This window comes from Anas acuta, chromosome 13 (genome assembly GCF_963932015.1).
Source record: "Anas acuta chromosome 13, bAnaAcu1.1, whole genome shotgun sequence".
NCBI lineage: Eukaryota > Metazoa > Chordata > Aves > Anseriformes > Anatidae > Anas > Anas acuta.
The window spans coordinates 5,422,934-5,438,122 of record NC_088991.1 but is presented as its reverse complement, the minus strand read 5'-3'; the positions used below and the strand labels follow the sequence as shown (position 1 = coordinate 5,438,122).

Below are 15,189 nucleotides of genomic sequence, written 5' to 3'. Positions count from 1 at the left end.
TTCTGGGCCAGTTTAACTTTTTCAGAGCATTTGCCAGGGCTGTTTTGTTTGTGATTCCGGGGAAAAGATTTAATGTGCGTTTTTGTGCAGTGTCGTAAGTGTACTGCTCATGGCAGGTTTAATAACAGCCTTGTTTTGCACTGCCCAGCTTTCTAAAAAAAAAAATCACCAAAAAATCACAAAACAACTAAACAAACAAGTCCATTTACTCTAAGGCCAAAACCCATGGATCGCTTGGCTTGGCTGAACTTTCCATCACTCCCTGCACTGGGAGGGTGATTTTGGAAAAACAAAGGAGAGGAGTCAATGAATCTGAGACTGTGATACGCAGGGAAAGATGTCTGAAAAACATCCTGGGATGAACCGTGGTGCTTAGGATCGCGATGGCCTTTCCAGGCAGGTTTCTTGCCCGTTTTGTCTAACATCACAACCCCACAGCTTGACCTTACTCCAACAAACTCAGCTTGACCTTACTCCAACAAACTCAGCCCGTCCATCACACAGTTATTCCGTCTGTGGGGCTCTGGTTCGGCGCGGGCTGAGCCCAGACACCTGCCCTGGGACTGAGGGATGTGCTCCCAAAGGGGGAGACTGCCGGGTTCTGTTGTCACAAACGGTAATTAATATTTAAAAATAAGCACCAGGCATTTCAAAAAATACGCAAGCGGAGTTCTGGCACAGTTTGTTCGCAGCTCTGCAGGGGAGGCTGGAGGGGGAAATTTGCCACTCGGGTTTGCAGAACGGAGCTGCCTTCTCCACGCAGCGCCCCGCTTGCTGTGTCCTGTGCTGAGAAAACGACTGCGTTTGGGCTGTCATCTTCTCTCCTCCGCTGGTGGAGGTCGCTCGCTTGCCTCTTCATTTCTATTCTTGCTCGTTCCTTCCCCCCCCACCCCTCCCCTTCCACCTTACTTACAAGGAGAGAGATTTGAGCCAGATGCCTGCAAAGCCGTGGGGTCGTTAGGGCAGGTACCCGTAACCCCTCTTCTGCTTGCAGGACCAGGTTTATGCTCCTACGGGGTCCTGTCGAGGACTGGTTAACCTGAAACGTTTTCACTTGGCTTTCCCCTCGATGTTTTTTTCTTGTATTTCTTATTGATCTGATCATAACGAGGAGGCTGCTTATTTTTTTTCTGTTGTACTTTGAGCTCTGCTTTTTTGACACGGTAACAGAAAGCTGCCCGATTTAGGCTGGGTGGCTCTAGTTTTACTTGCACAAGAAAAATATTTGCTTTCCTTTATATCTCTATTTCATTTATACAAGAGGAGGAGGAAAAGGGAACAGCACGTTGCACAGCAGAGGATCAAATGCAGCTAGAGGAAGGAATGACAGGACAGACCAGACGGGTATAAAACCGAGCAGGATTAATTTCAGGATGTTTTAGACTACAGGTCACTCATAGGTAAGAACATGGGGTACAGTAGAAGATGATTGCAAAGCCAGATTCCTCTAAAAGTCATTTGGATGACTTCTGCTTACAAAACCGGGCTGGAAAGCCTAGTTTGCAATGAGATGTCTGACGCTTCTTGCTCTCCAGCCAGATCACATGAAAATCTTTGGCACAGGATTTGGCACTCACAAAATCTCATAGCAGGCAGAATTCACATTTGCATGTGCAGAGGAAAACAGCAACCTGCTGATTCCCTTGGCTGCTTCTGCATGCAGGGTTTGGGGGTGGGGGGCTGCAAACAAATGCTGCATTTGAATCGCCTGCACCTATGGGAATTGCTGTCTCTGTGCTCAGGGCCTGCAGTTATCCTCTTAGCTGGAGACTTGGCTGGGAGAAAGGAGGAGAGAGGGAAGCCGCAAAGCTTTGGGAGCACAAGAGCTTTAAAGGAGAAATGGGATGATAAAGCAATGCTTTTCTGGGAAGAGAAAAAGCCAAACGTAGGAGAAGTCAGGTCTGGAGCTTAGTAAGCAATGGTGAATGTCCTGAACGTCCTGTCTACTTTTAGGGGGCTGAGAGGGTGGGAGGTGCAGCTGGAAAACGCAGTGGGAAGTTTAAATAGGATTTCATATGCTTGTAGCAGTGATATTGCTTGTTGCTCTTTCCTTCCTTTTGGATGGTGCACCCTTGGGCTGTCTTCGCGTGCTCTGGGGCTGACGTGGTTTTGCATACTGCTACGCCCATGTGTGAGCTCAAAAAATAGGCTTAGGATTTGTGGAGAGGAATTCACAGCGCAGAACAATACCCCAGGACTGCAAATGGATCCATCAGTTGCTGCACCTCAAGGTCTCCTTCAGAAAATTAAGTCTCAAAACAAAGCTTTGGTTGCAGAGCCCAACATCACGGCTCCAAAATGGCTGGGGTGAGATCCCAACACTTCAGACACATGAAACGAGAGGGCATCCCGTTTGGGCCCTGCTGTATTTCCACTGGCAATAAAACCTAAAACTGAACCTTACTGATTCAAACTGCTGTGAAATCTTTCCCTGGAGACAGACACAGCAGAAGGCACCTATCCCGGCCAGAGAAGGGGATTGATTTTGTTACAAAGCTCCCCTTAATCTCTTTGGATACCAAGAGGCAGACCGAGTTTCCAGAATCTATTTCCTCGCACTTCAGCAGTGGTGGCTCTTCCCTACATTTACCGAGCTAAGCTAAAGAGCAAACGTGGGCTTGGGGAGGTTTTACTGCAGCTTCTTGGAGAGCCTCGTGACTGCTGGGGTGCTGTGAGCCGAGGGGCAGCAGTCCTGCCGCGGCTGTAATCCCTCGTGGTCCCTTACGAGGGAGAAGTGCAGGAGTGCTGCGAGGCTCCATCTCCGCTCTGGCCATTGCTGAGGTTTCCCTAAGCGTTGTGATTTGAGACCGATTTTCCTGCCGTAACGCTGCCTGTGACCCACTTCATTTTGTACTGCTCTAGGAGGCGTGCTGGATAAATTGGTGTAAGCACTTTAAGGCACTTTTTAGGACGCTCTACACCCCAGGCCTCTTTATTTGGCAGGCGGTTTGGCTTGTGCTCGTAGGGGCTGGGACTCCTCTCTCTTGCAGGTGTTGTTCCCCCCCTAAAATCATCCTGGCTGTGTGTGCAGGTCCCTTGCTAGAGCCGCCCGTCGCTGCCGTGCCTCGCAGCCCGCTGCAGTCGTTGCGGTCGCGTTTCCTCGGCAAGTGGCAGCTCGGGGAGGATTCCCAGGGAAAAGAGGACGGCGTTCACCTGTTGCCCAAATACACTGGTGTGTGCTGCAGTGCCTGCTGCAGAGCCAGTGCCTCGTGAAGCAGGTTTTATTCTCCTGTGGCAAATCCGGCACTAAAATAGCTTCTGGTGGAGGTATCACGCACGGCGTGAGCAGCGCTGCGCAGCGACAGGATGCGCTGCAGACAAATTGCGTGGTGTTGTATTTTTTGTTTTTTTATAAAGTCAAGCAGCATTTTAGCATCCAAACACTGCCTGTGCTAATTGCAGCTGCCATCAGCATGGCAACGAACGCCACTCAGACAGCTCAGCATCTGTCGGGTCCCCGGAGGTTCACAGGCAGGCACCGGGGCCCTGCCTCACACGAGCTGTTTTTCAGGGGCACGGAGCCCGAAGCTGGCCGTGTAGAGTCTGTTGCTTTTTCCTTTTCCAGAAATGAGTGAAAGATATTTCTTCCCTTTGCATAAAGGGAACTTCTGAGGCCGGCAATGGAGAGTTTTAGGGGGAAGAGGAAGAGCTGAAGTGGATTTGCTGAAGCTGGAGAGTTGCAGGGGGAAAGAGAAGGTACCAAAGAGCTCGTGTGCTGCAGGGAGGCAAAGGGCAGGGAGGCTAGAGCCAGACTGCAGAGGAAGAACAGCAGTAGCACCACAGGAGGAAAAAGAACTCAGGCTTCAGCTGCCTTTCCTTTTGGGGCCAAGAGTCCTATTCCTCATCCTGGGTGGGATGCAGGGAGAAGGCTGCTTTTCCCTAACGGCCCAGAGAGGCCATGCCCCGACTGCTGGGGTGATGTGCAGACTGATGTTCTCCGTTGTTTGACCTGTGCAAAGCTCTGCACCATGGCTTCATTTGGTTATAAACGAGCAAGTGAAATTGCTAATCCAGTGCAGAGCCCAGCAGAGCACGCATATAGCAAGTACAGCACGCGTGGCTGAAAACAAGGGCACAGCACCAGCTCACGGGAGGAAGGAGAGAGGGCAAAGCACAGCAGCTCTGCGGAGCCCGGGCAGCACAGAGAGGTGGGTGAGACGGTCCTGATTTCTGTAGGGTCACTGCAGCCTCACACATTCACCTCCAGCTGTAGGATTTACACCACCACTCGGTGCCAGGCTGTGTGCACTGGTACTTGTTGTGGAAGTCACTGGTAAGCGGAGATGCCACGGGTTGGTAACAGCTCTCTGGAAGGATCTGCCTGTATCATTAACGTGACACATGATTTAATTGTGAGCTAGAATCCAGGATGGCACATTATCTGCTAGTTCTGTCCTTGTGAATCTCCAGCGGAAGGAGATTAATAATCCAGATGGCTGCTAAAATGTTTGTTTTAGCATGCTTTCTGCTTATTATGAGACTATCAGCCCGCAGTGCCTATTCAAGTAAAATGTCCTCTATACAGCGAGTGCGTTCGGCAGGCTAGATGTGTAGTAATTACAGGTCAGCTAATGTGGGAACGGTGCCGTTTGGTGATTTTCTGCACCATTTAGGTATGGCTGCAAATTGATAAATCACCTTCCTACAGATTTTGTATAAATCCCATCCAATATTAAGCAGCACAATGAAGCGATCAGCTCTCCCTGGCTCCTGGAACCGTGTCCTTAGGCAAACGGGGCTTTTTTTTTTATTGGGCTATTTTACTTTTATCTGCCTCTGCCAATTGCTCCTGGTCATGACTTCCTAATCAGGGTTGAGTTTGCAGTTGGGGACTGCGAGCCTCGTGATAAGCCTGTTCTTCCCCACACCTCAGGTGGCCTTCCCGTGTGAAATACCACTTAGGACTGGCATTATGCGACTTGATTTTTTCCTGCACTTTTTGATGGTTCCTTTTAATTAATTCTCAATACGCAGAGTTTGAAATGGTTCTCTTGGCAGCGTTCTTCTTCTTTTTTTTTTTTTTTTCCACGTTGAACCTCTTCAGCAGTGTGGGGGAGGCCTGCACAGTGCTGTATTATTTCAGAGACTGTGCTTTTTTGCATTGCAGAAGTGTTAAAAAAGGCACCGAAGGCTGATTTGTTATTGTAGGGTTGTTGATGCTTGCTCAACAGCTGTTATTTTCACTATTTTTCCCCTAAAAAATAGGTGCTGTTGAATGCAGTAATCCAGGCTGGTATCCCCCTGCTCCAAGCCACTGCCCCTAATTGCTGAGGAGGGGAGGACAGGAGCCTGGAGAGGCTTCTGGAGATCTAATTGAGGTGACAGGCTGCCGGGGACCTGAATCCCCAGCTCCTCTCTGTGGGAAGGGGGGCAGCCACCCCCCTGGAGCAGGGAAGAGTGAGCAGATGAGGTAAGACTGAGGGAAAACCAGAGTTTTGAAGTTCCTTTTAGAAAACAGACCCATTTTCACTGGGAGGCAGGTAAATCTGCGCCTTGGTGTCCAGCACACGTTGGAAAATAGCTTGGAGAGAGGAGAGCCTTGGCTCCATTAGTGCCATCTCAGGGCTGCTCGCAGCAGAGGAGGGTCAGGCGTTTCAGGAGAGCTGCATGTGGCTAAATCCCAGCCAAAAAGCCCCCTGCCTACCGGCGACCATGCACTGAGCTAAAATAGGAACCTGAGCAGTATGGTCTGGATCGACTCGGTGTGACATTTACTAAGTTACCAGGAAAAAATTGTGTCACCCCCAGTTTGCCTCCTGCCCCTTGCTGTCGCCTGCAGCGCAGCAGCTCGGGGTTTGAGCCAGCAGGTCGGTGAAGCAGAGAGGATCTGCCCGCCGGGGGCTTGGGGGGGTCCCAGGTTAATTTTCCCTGCCCAAACACAGCCCAGCTACTCCTTGGGGCAAGCACGAGAGGATGTGGGAGCTGCATAAACCCCAAAGCTGAAGGTGTAAAAGCAGCCAAAGGTCCCTCTGCCGAGCGGTCGCTCATGGATGAGTGTGGTGAGCCCACGGTGATGCGTTTAGGTCCATGCTTCAAACTGTGCAAAAGCTTCCCTATGCCTCCCCTTCGTAAAGTCTACAAACCTCAGGAATATTCCCAAGATGTCCCAGGTAAGGCAGCTCGTCCCCGTTTGTAGATGTGGAGAGCCTTAGCTGATAGAAGCGATTGGCCCAAGGTCAGCAGCAGAGCTGGGAATGTGCCTCGTCCGCTGTGAGGCACGCTCCAAACTTCAAATAATCCCCTGCAAGAAGGATTCTTGCTTGAGCTGGGGAGAACTCGAGAGGTTAAGACAAAAAGCCGGCGTGTTTGCACAGCGCTGTGGGATTAGTCCTTCCTGCAGCTGGGGCTGGAGAGCGCAGGTGGAAGGCACGTCGGGCTTCCTCCCATCCCAGTAAAGTTGTTTCGTTTGCTGTTAAGCCAAAACAAGAGTCATCCAGACTGCAGCGGTATATTTTTTTTCCTTTTGGGAACACGAATCCTAACAGGAAAGAGCAAAAATTTCATTAAGAAAAAAGCAGGACTCTTGAGATTCCCAGATGTGGAAGCGGGGAGTGCTCCCACACTACCCAACCGGCGTACCAAATCCTGCAGCTTTCACAAACCGTCCAAGTTTGCAAGCTTGCTGTTTGCCTGCGAGCTTCAAAACCTGTAGGATTCCTGCTTTCAAGGTTTTTTTTCCCCTTTTACAAAGTTTTTTTTTTTTTTGGACACCCTGGGTGCCTCCGCGCCCGGTGTCGTGGTGCTCCTCTTCCCCTGGGGCTCATCCAGGCGCGGAAAACCAGAGCTGCCAGCTTCTGCCCTGTCACACGGGACATTAAACTGACGCCTGGCTGGGCTGTCCTGGGGAAAGGTCCGAAGGCTGGGGGTTGCTGAAAGGCTGTCCCATGGGCAGGACGAGGTCCCAGGTGGACAGAGCAGGCAGGACGTGGCCCCTGCTCATCTTGTCACCATCACGCCCCACGTGCAAAGTCCCTGGTAGCTCCTGGACATGGCACAAACACGACCCGGGTGAACAGTCAGGCTTTTTATAGCTTTTTTTTTTGTCTTTCGTAAGTTAATGGCATCATTAACATTCTGCTCGAGATGTGTTTTCTGCAAACACCTCGGCTTCTTGGCCTGTGCGGCTCACTGTAGGAAGACAAAATGTGGGAGCTGTAATAAGGGGCGATGTGGCTTAGCTAAACATAATAATTGGTTAGGAAAACAGGGAAGGAGCGTGGGAAGGGCTAGTTTTTTTTTCCCCTTTACTAATTTGCAGGAACACAGTCTGCACAGGCACACAATGAAGGTGTTTAAAATGGGAATTAAGCTGAAAAATGGGAAATTCCTAAAAACTGTTAACAGTCAAAAGAAGAAGAAAAGATCCGGCTAACTCTGCGGCTTGTTTCCCTTGTGCCTGTCTGTGGGGACGGTTTCGCTGTTTACAGGTAGATGTATTTTTGTGTTTCAAGGTCTCTGGTATTTTGGTCTTTAAATGCCAAGACGAAAACTTGCTTCGTTTATATAACAACGGAGATGATATTTGTAAGCCAGCACTATTTCTGTGTTTTAGCCTTTATGTAATGTTCATTTACAAACTGTGCTGAGCCCAATTTGAGTTTGTAAGAGTCACTTTAAGCAGATTTTATTTTGGGGAAGAGATAACAAAGGGAAGCATTTGATCCATATGCTACGCTCAAAGACAGAGACGAGGAGTCAGCGCTAGCTTTTAGCTCACAGGTTCAATGGATGTTTGTATTTGGGGATGGAAATTCAGTGTGCTGAAAAGGCAGAGATCCTTTTTTTCATCACATTCAGCAATTCACTGCGATTCGAAGGGTTCAGTGCCCAGGGGTGTGCTGGGCTCCCAGTCCAAACCTGCCCTCAGACCCATTCGGAGATTTATTCTGCCAAGGAACGGCCCCGTCTGAGCTCAGCGCAGGGTGGGATCATAATCTCAGGATGCTGAGGCAGGGCGTTTGCCTGAGCGAGAATGGCTCTTCATGTGAAATGATGGGGAAAGCTGCTGTGAAATGAAAATCAATGCTCATTCACAAATCCTGGCCTGGGAAGTTTGCAGAAACCTCAGTGCCGCAACCCAGTGAGCCTGAGCCGATGTTCAGATTCATTCAGATTTCTGACCCAGCCATGTCTCGTCCTTCGTAAATCAGTCAGCTGGAAAGGTCCCAGGCCGTACCATCATACGATCACGATTACCATCACCCAGCCTCTCTTCCTCCGCTGGCTTCCTGATGGATTTACGATTAAGCTTGTTGCTCTCCCCTCTCCCCCTCACAGCTCTGGGTGAATCAAGAAGATGGCGTGGAGGAGGGAACCAGCGACGTGCAGAACGGCCACTTGGATCCCAACGCCGACTGCCTCTGCCTCGGCCGGACCGTCCAAAACCGAGACCAGATGAGAGCCAACGTCATCAACGAGATCATGAACACGGAGCGCCACTACATCAAGCACCTCAAGGACATCTGCGAGGTACGTGGGGTTGTGGCACTGGGGACCCCGCAGGACGCACGATGGGCTGCTGAGAGCTGAGGACTGAGTTTGCCCTGGGGTGATGGGGGAAAAGTCGCACTGTGTTTATTAGGAGTGTGTGTAATTGAGGAGCAGCATCCGTCAATAAGTATTGATACTTCTGAGTATTTTCTACTGGAGCTGCTAATTAGCTTTAGGTCGTATTAACCAAAAATACAATTTTCTGATCTTTTTTTCTGTATCACTTTGACTGAAAAATTATGAGGTTGAGATCTTTCAAGCATTTCTCTTAATTAAAACCCATCGCCGTCTACTTTTGAACTTGTGGCTAAGGAAATTAGGTTGTAATTAAAGCAATCAGTTAGCCATTCCACCTGTGTCTTTCACATTGGGTTCACAATTTCCCCTTGCTCGGGGGGGCTTCCATTTGCCTTCTCTTCCAGTGAGCAGAATGATCTCACCGTGGGAAATGAGGTACATTACATTTGCATAGTGCAAGGGAAACTGCAAGCAAATGCACGTTGATGACTGCCCCCTCACATCCTCCACTTGGTTCTTCCTCATTACGTCCAATTAACGCCCCCAGCTCCTGACTGGCCTGCAGCCTCGGGGCCCCAAGCTGTGCCTGAAGTGCGTGGGGTGTTTGGGAAGGGGACCGTGCAGCTCTGTCAGAGCGTGCTGTGGGACAGCTCGGGCACTGTGCATCCTTCTTACGGAGAGGCAGAAGTTCCTTAGCACTAAAATCAAGGTCCAGGGCTTTCAGCTCGTCCCTCGGAGTGTTTAGGGGGCTGTGAGCCTGGGCTCTCTCTTCCCAGAGCCAATGTGCTGAAGCCCTTTGTGAATACTGCTTAGCAAATGTCTTCATCCTCCCTTCATACTTGCCACTTTTCTATTGACAAGGCAGAGCAGCCATCCAAAAAAACCTCTGTGATGCTGTTCAAATATGGAAGAATCTTGGGATTTCAATCTGGAAACAAATGAGCTTAATTTCAGCGTGCTATTTCAGTCAGAGGGCTTTGCGCTGAAGAAGGGAAGAACTGCAGGAACTTTTCCACGTGGTGTTTCTTTTCCTGCATTTGCACTTTTGTGTTGAACAACAAAATAAATCTGAACTTGCATTTGCCAGTCGTGTCACTGGGCTGCTGCTAAATCAGCTTCTCCGGAGGTGCAGATAGGTAGAGTTTCAGTGACATCCGCAGAGTAACACTGATTTACAGCACCCAACGATATGCCCAATATGTGGGAGAGATCTGTGGGATACGAAACAGCATTGAGGGATAAATCTTCCTGTCAGGTAGAGCATCAGGAAATGATTCAGCTGCCTCGCTTAAAAAAGGAGGAGGTCCCAAATGGGCATTCTCCTCTGCAGAGGAGACCCGGGCTGGCACAAGCTGCTCCCAGGGCTCCAGGAGATGTGGGTGGGTGCTGAGGGCTGGGCCTGATTCAGAGCTGGGTTCAGCAGTGCAGTTTTGCTCTTGTTGCTGAGTTTCACTGGCATTAGGACTTGTTCATTGTGGCACCTTAAGATATGGGGTCGTTCTCGGAGGACCGTAGCCCCTGTGAGGTAATGAGAGCCCTCTGACGGCTCTTTTCTGTTGTAGGACGTGTGCCTAGTACCTGCTATTATATTCTTAAACACCGTGTTATTATTTATAACACCCGTGGCACCAGCCCTGCCGAGTCAGGAGCTCACAAGCTAGCCAGCACCAGCATGAAAATTACCTGCGCGATGCAGCTGGCTCGGAGGCTGGGGGAATCCCCCTGCTCAGCAAAGCCATACAGCACCAGCAGCTGCTGCTGCGCCCTTGTTTGAGTGTGAAGGGCTGGCTGCTGCTCGGTGGAACGGCTTGGCGAAGATTTTTATTAGGGGCAAAATGCTGAGCGTTCCCTGGCCTGCGTTATGGGGAGCTGACGGATCGTTATTCTGAAATATCACCAAGGGGAAAAGGAAGAAAAAAGAATTCAGCCTCAGGGAAACATCCAGCGCTAGGAAATTCAGGCTTAGCAGTTAGAGGTTAGAAAAATAATCAGCTGCTGAAAACTAGGCTGTCGTAATGGTGAGCAGCAGCCAGCCTCACTGGCACAGCCTCGCCAGTAAAGCTCCGTAGGTACGTGTGGCCATCCCCAGGCATGAGAATACGTCCCCTGCCCCGGGGCTTTGGTCACACGAAGAGCAGGGTGGTGTGCTTTGGGGAGCAGCAGATTGGGACCAGGACGTGGATTAGGAGATGAGGCTTGATGTAAGGGATGGGAACAGAGAAGCAGTTGGGAGATCAAAGGAAACCTCTGTATTCTGAGTAATCTGGGGGTGGGAGGGGAGGAAGGGCAGCCAACTTCCAGTGCTGTGTTTTTCCTCTTTTCCAACTAATTTCACTTTGAATTTATTTTTTAATAACGTTGTCTGGATTCCACCTAAACTTTGCTCTGGTGCCAGGACAGCTCTGAATGCTGAGGAGGAAACATCCTCACTGAATCTTAGCTGGTCAGCGTGGCTCTGTTGTGCAGAGCTGGGACAAGCTTTCCTGTGCTTCTTCTGTTTTGGGGTTGGCTTCTTCTGTGCCCTTCTGAGGAACCCGCTTGTGTTCCTGATGGACTTCATTACACGTTTTAGGTGGGTCCCAGGGCAATCACAGTCTGCATCCAAAAAATGAGTGGTGCTGGTGGGGAGAGGAGCAGGACTGATGCACGGATCTGTGCCTGATGTTCAGTCCTTGCTGTTCAGGAGATCAGGATTTTGCTAGCCCAGATGGTACTGGTCCAGCCTGGAGGGTAGTCTGCAGGGCAGGGTCTCCCCAGCGTGGCTCAGAGATGGAAGGAAATGGGAATATCACCACCACTGCCTTTTCACTCAGAGCCTGCAGCAGCTCTCATCTCCTCATGCTGAGAGCATTCTTGCTGAGAGCATCTCACCGTGCTCTCAGCAGGACGAGAAGAAGGATGGAAGGATTGGCCACCTCTCCTGACTGTCTCTAAACCCATTCTGGGGTGGAGAAAACTTAGCACTTAACCTCCTGCAGATACTTTCCAACTTTGGCCTTTACCTCAGGGACTACATGGAAATGTACTTTAAAGGGAGCCAGTTTGACAGCTATTTTTAGGTATTCATTGAACAAAACGCTCTCCAACATCTGCTCATCAGTCAGCTATCCCTCCTCTGAGCAGACCTGATGGGATGAGCAGGAGGAAGATGACGTTGTTTTATGTAACAGAAGTAAATTTACCGGAAAAAATATGCAGCAGCCTTCTAGCTGGCGCTTGCTGCGTGTTAGCTGTAAATCTGCAGTCTCCCCTTTGCTGGAAACCAACCATCAAAATGCACAAACTGGAGAGGGGAGAAGCCTTGGGAATTCCATGCGTTCGGTAATTCTCCCTGTGGTTTCATAGGTGCCTGTACAGAAACGTGCTGCTTCAGCTGCTCAGGAGCACGTGATGTAGGCAAAGTGATGAACCAGCACACAGAGGACGGGGAATATTCACGACGGTAGCTGCAGCCAACAGCAACCCCAGGGCTGGAAGTTGTTCACATAAATCATCCACTGCCTGATGGCTCAGAGCTGTGTGTGTGCGAGGGGAGCCTGGCTTGCAGGCAGCCACCTTGCAGCACTCACTCGGCACTGCTCGCACTGCAGCCAGCTTCAAAAAGAAGAGCCTGGCCTTGTGGGCAGGTCCACGTCTGTTATTTATTTTATTTTTTAAATTTTTGTAGCTGTTCTGAGACAAGCAGGTAAACACAAAAAGCAATAGGTGCGTTGTTCCGTGATGGTTTGTGTTTTTATTTGCCCTTCAACTGTCCTATAGCCTGGGAACCAGCCTGTTCCCATTCCTCCTGGCCTTAAAAATGAGAGAGGGAAACCCAGAGAAGTGAGTCATCGAGGAGCTTCTTGGAAGAAGGGAGCCCTAGATTTGGTAAACGTGGAAGGTGTTCCATAACCCAAGCTTCCCAGCTGAAAAAGCAGGCACCTTCGGGGTAATGGCATCCTTCTAGCTAAGCTGGACATCGCAGAGGCTGGTTCTGTGCCAGGTCGGCCAAAGTTGCATTTATCATTCATCTGCTTGAAGTTCTCCCTCCCAGGAACCACATGGTGAGGCTGAAGGACAGCTTATTATAGCGTCCCAATGGCTCGCATTGTGGGCCAGCAGCTGCGTGTCACCAGCTGGCGGTTCGTCTGTGTGACTAAGCATCTAGAGCTCCCAAATATAGCCATTCAACTGGAGCTGTTGGCAGTTTTCCCTTCTTTTTTTTTTTGTCTTCCTCTCCCTATATAATAAAGGCATAGTCATCTCCTGATGACCCCCATTTTATTCTGTTTTCAGTCAAGAGGCCGTGGTGCAGAAGAGGCCAGCACAGCGTTTGATATTTAGCCTTGCAAAGTTTCTAGTCTAAATCATTCAGACAGGCGAGGCACGGGGGGGAGAAGTTATTTGCTCAGCGTCACCCAGATCGGTGGCAGGGTCAGAAATTCAGCCCAGGCACCCCGAACCTCCGTGTGACACCCCATCCCCTCACCACATGTATTTCAGTGTCTGAAGGCTTCGTGATTCAGCCAAAACCAGGACGGTGAGTTCGTGGACGAGGCAGGGCCAGCAAAACAGGAACGCAGACAGGGATTGGGGTGGTGTGTTTCCTTTTTGCCAGGATATTGATCCGCCCCGTCTTTTTAGGTCAGGAGGTCTTTGGAGCAGTGCTTCCTTGCTGAGTTGTTTGTGTGCTGTCCAGCTAAACTTGGGCTCAGCACCACTGGGTAACACGGGCAGATGAAGATGAAGAGGGACCTTTTTGTTATTGCGCTGGGTCAGGATGCAGGAGACCTGAACTGCTGCCAGCTCTATTGCAGATTCATTCTGTGATTTTGGAGAGTTTCTGTAAGCTCTCTACATGCCGGTTCTTCCTCTCTCTCCGTTTACCTTTCACGTCTGTAGGCTCAGTGAGTGAGCCTGATGTTTGTACAAAGCAGGACACAAAGCCCGTTCCTCTGTTCCCACTTAACCAAGGAAGAAGAGATGGTAGTTGAGAAAACAGGACAAAATTTTCACATTTTAGCTGGTTGGAATAGTGTATTTGGAGTAATCTCATGAAGGATAGAGAAAACAAAAATGAGAACGATGCTGCTTTCCTCTAGATGGCATTGATGCAGCTCGTGCTGCTCCCTCGATCGGGTGAGCCGAAACGCCCCCAGCCTCCCGCACTGTTTTTGGGGTTCCCTGCCGGGAGGCCAGCAGGACAGGAGCCCTCTTGCTTTTGTCTCAGGTGTGGGACAAACCATGCTGCCTCCAGGTCAGGGAAAGCTGCAAGAGCGATGTTCGCAGGAGCTGCCCCTGATGCTGGGTAGTGCGAGGCAGGGAGTTTTGAAGGACCAGGCGTACGGTGCTGTACCGCACCTCTCTGAGCCATCAGCCAAATTTTGCTGTTCTCTGCAGCACAAGCAGGGACACGGCAGTTTCAGGCTGTACTGCCTGAGATCTCTGGGGAACTTTCCCTCTGCAAAACTGATTCATGCAGAATGCTGAAGGACATCGAGGCGCTGTTCCCCCTCTGCACTGCTCTCCTGTACACGCGCTGTCTCCAGCACTGTCTGGTGCGGGCTGTAAAGCCTGGTACATGCTGGGGCTGGTGTGTCCTGAGCGAGGGTAGCGCTGTGGTCTGCTGCAGGTTGCAGTGGGAGCAGTGCTTGCAAGTGCCGAATGTTGTAAATGAAGTATTGTCTGTCAAAAATGGACCTAGAGGTTTTTGAAGCCTGTTTTCCCTATTGCACGCTTACTTGTAGAGAGCAGCTGATGGAGACTGTCATGCTTTAAAAGTGGATTTTGTTTTCAGAGATGTTTTCTGGTTCTGTTTTCACTTACTCCTTCCTCAAGAAAAAACTTGGGAGCTGCTTCAGTAAAAGCATTTGGGTTATTTTATGGATTGCTCTGTCTTGCTTCTTACAGGGTTACTTGAAGCAATGCCGGAAGAGACGGGATATGTTCAACGATGAACAGCTAAAGATCATCTTTGGTAACATTGAAGATATCTATAGATTTCAGATGGGTTTTGTCCGGGATTTGGAGAAACAGTACAACAAAGAAGATCCCCATCTCAGTGAAATTGGACCGTGTTTCCTTGAACACGTAAGTCCATTTGGCAATTTTTGTTCTTTGTTTTATGGTGGGTGCAGTGGGGATGTAGCAGAAGTCAGAGGGCAGGAACCACTCAGAATCTAGCTTGTGCTCATCAGTTCTGTTCTGTTCCAGTTACACACCACGGGCTCCTCCACAGGCACTGTACCCACGTTGGGAGGTACAGCTGCAGGGAGAACTCAGTGAAGTATATAGTTGGGTAACGCCCCAGAGCATCTGAATCCCAAAACTTTTCACATCCTCCCTCACGTTATGTAGGCACAAGGTCCCTCACATACCCCCTACCTTCTTTTTCTCATCAAAATACATCTTAAATCCACTCACAAGCCATCCTCATCAGATCACGGATGACCAGAAGGTTGGAATAGGTAGGGCAGTCTGGAGGAGTAAGAAGAGGCATTAGTTGTGTGTTACACAAAGCAAGTAGAAGAGAGCAAGTGCCTCGGCTGCTCGCTGTGGCACTGAGCTGCATTTGCAAGGGATGAAAAACCCACAGAGCTTCAGATGCCTTCACCTGCAGGACCAGGTGCGAGGTGGCAGCAGGGTGGCAGAGAGCTCGTCCCCACTGAGTGCACCCCAAGCAGGACATTCCAGCTGACGATG

General features: G+C 50.0%; 1 protein-coding gene across 19 annotated transcripts in view; it reads left to right on the top strand.

Annotated features, from left to right (window-relative positions):
* Positions 1-15,189, top strand: part of ARHGEF9 (Cdc42 guanine nucleotide exchange factor 9) — a 171,648-nt gene that overhangs the window by 113,349 nt on the left and 43,110 nt on the right. For all 19 annotated transcript variants that reach the window (XM_068696573.1, XM_068696579.1, XM_068696576.1 and 16 more), the window contains 2 exons: positions 8,278-8,469; positions 14,398-14,577. In XM_068696573.1, coding sequence (XP_068552674.1) covers positions 8,278-8,469; positions 14,398-14,577 — 372 coding nt within the window. The remainder of the gene's footprint in view (positions 1-8,277; positions 8,470-14,397; positions 14,578-15,189) is intronic.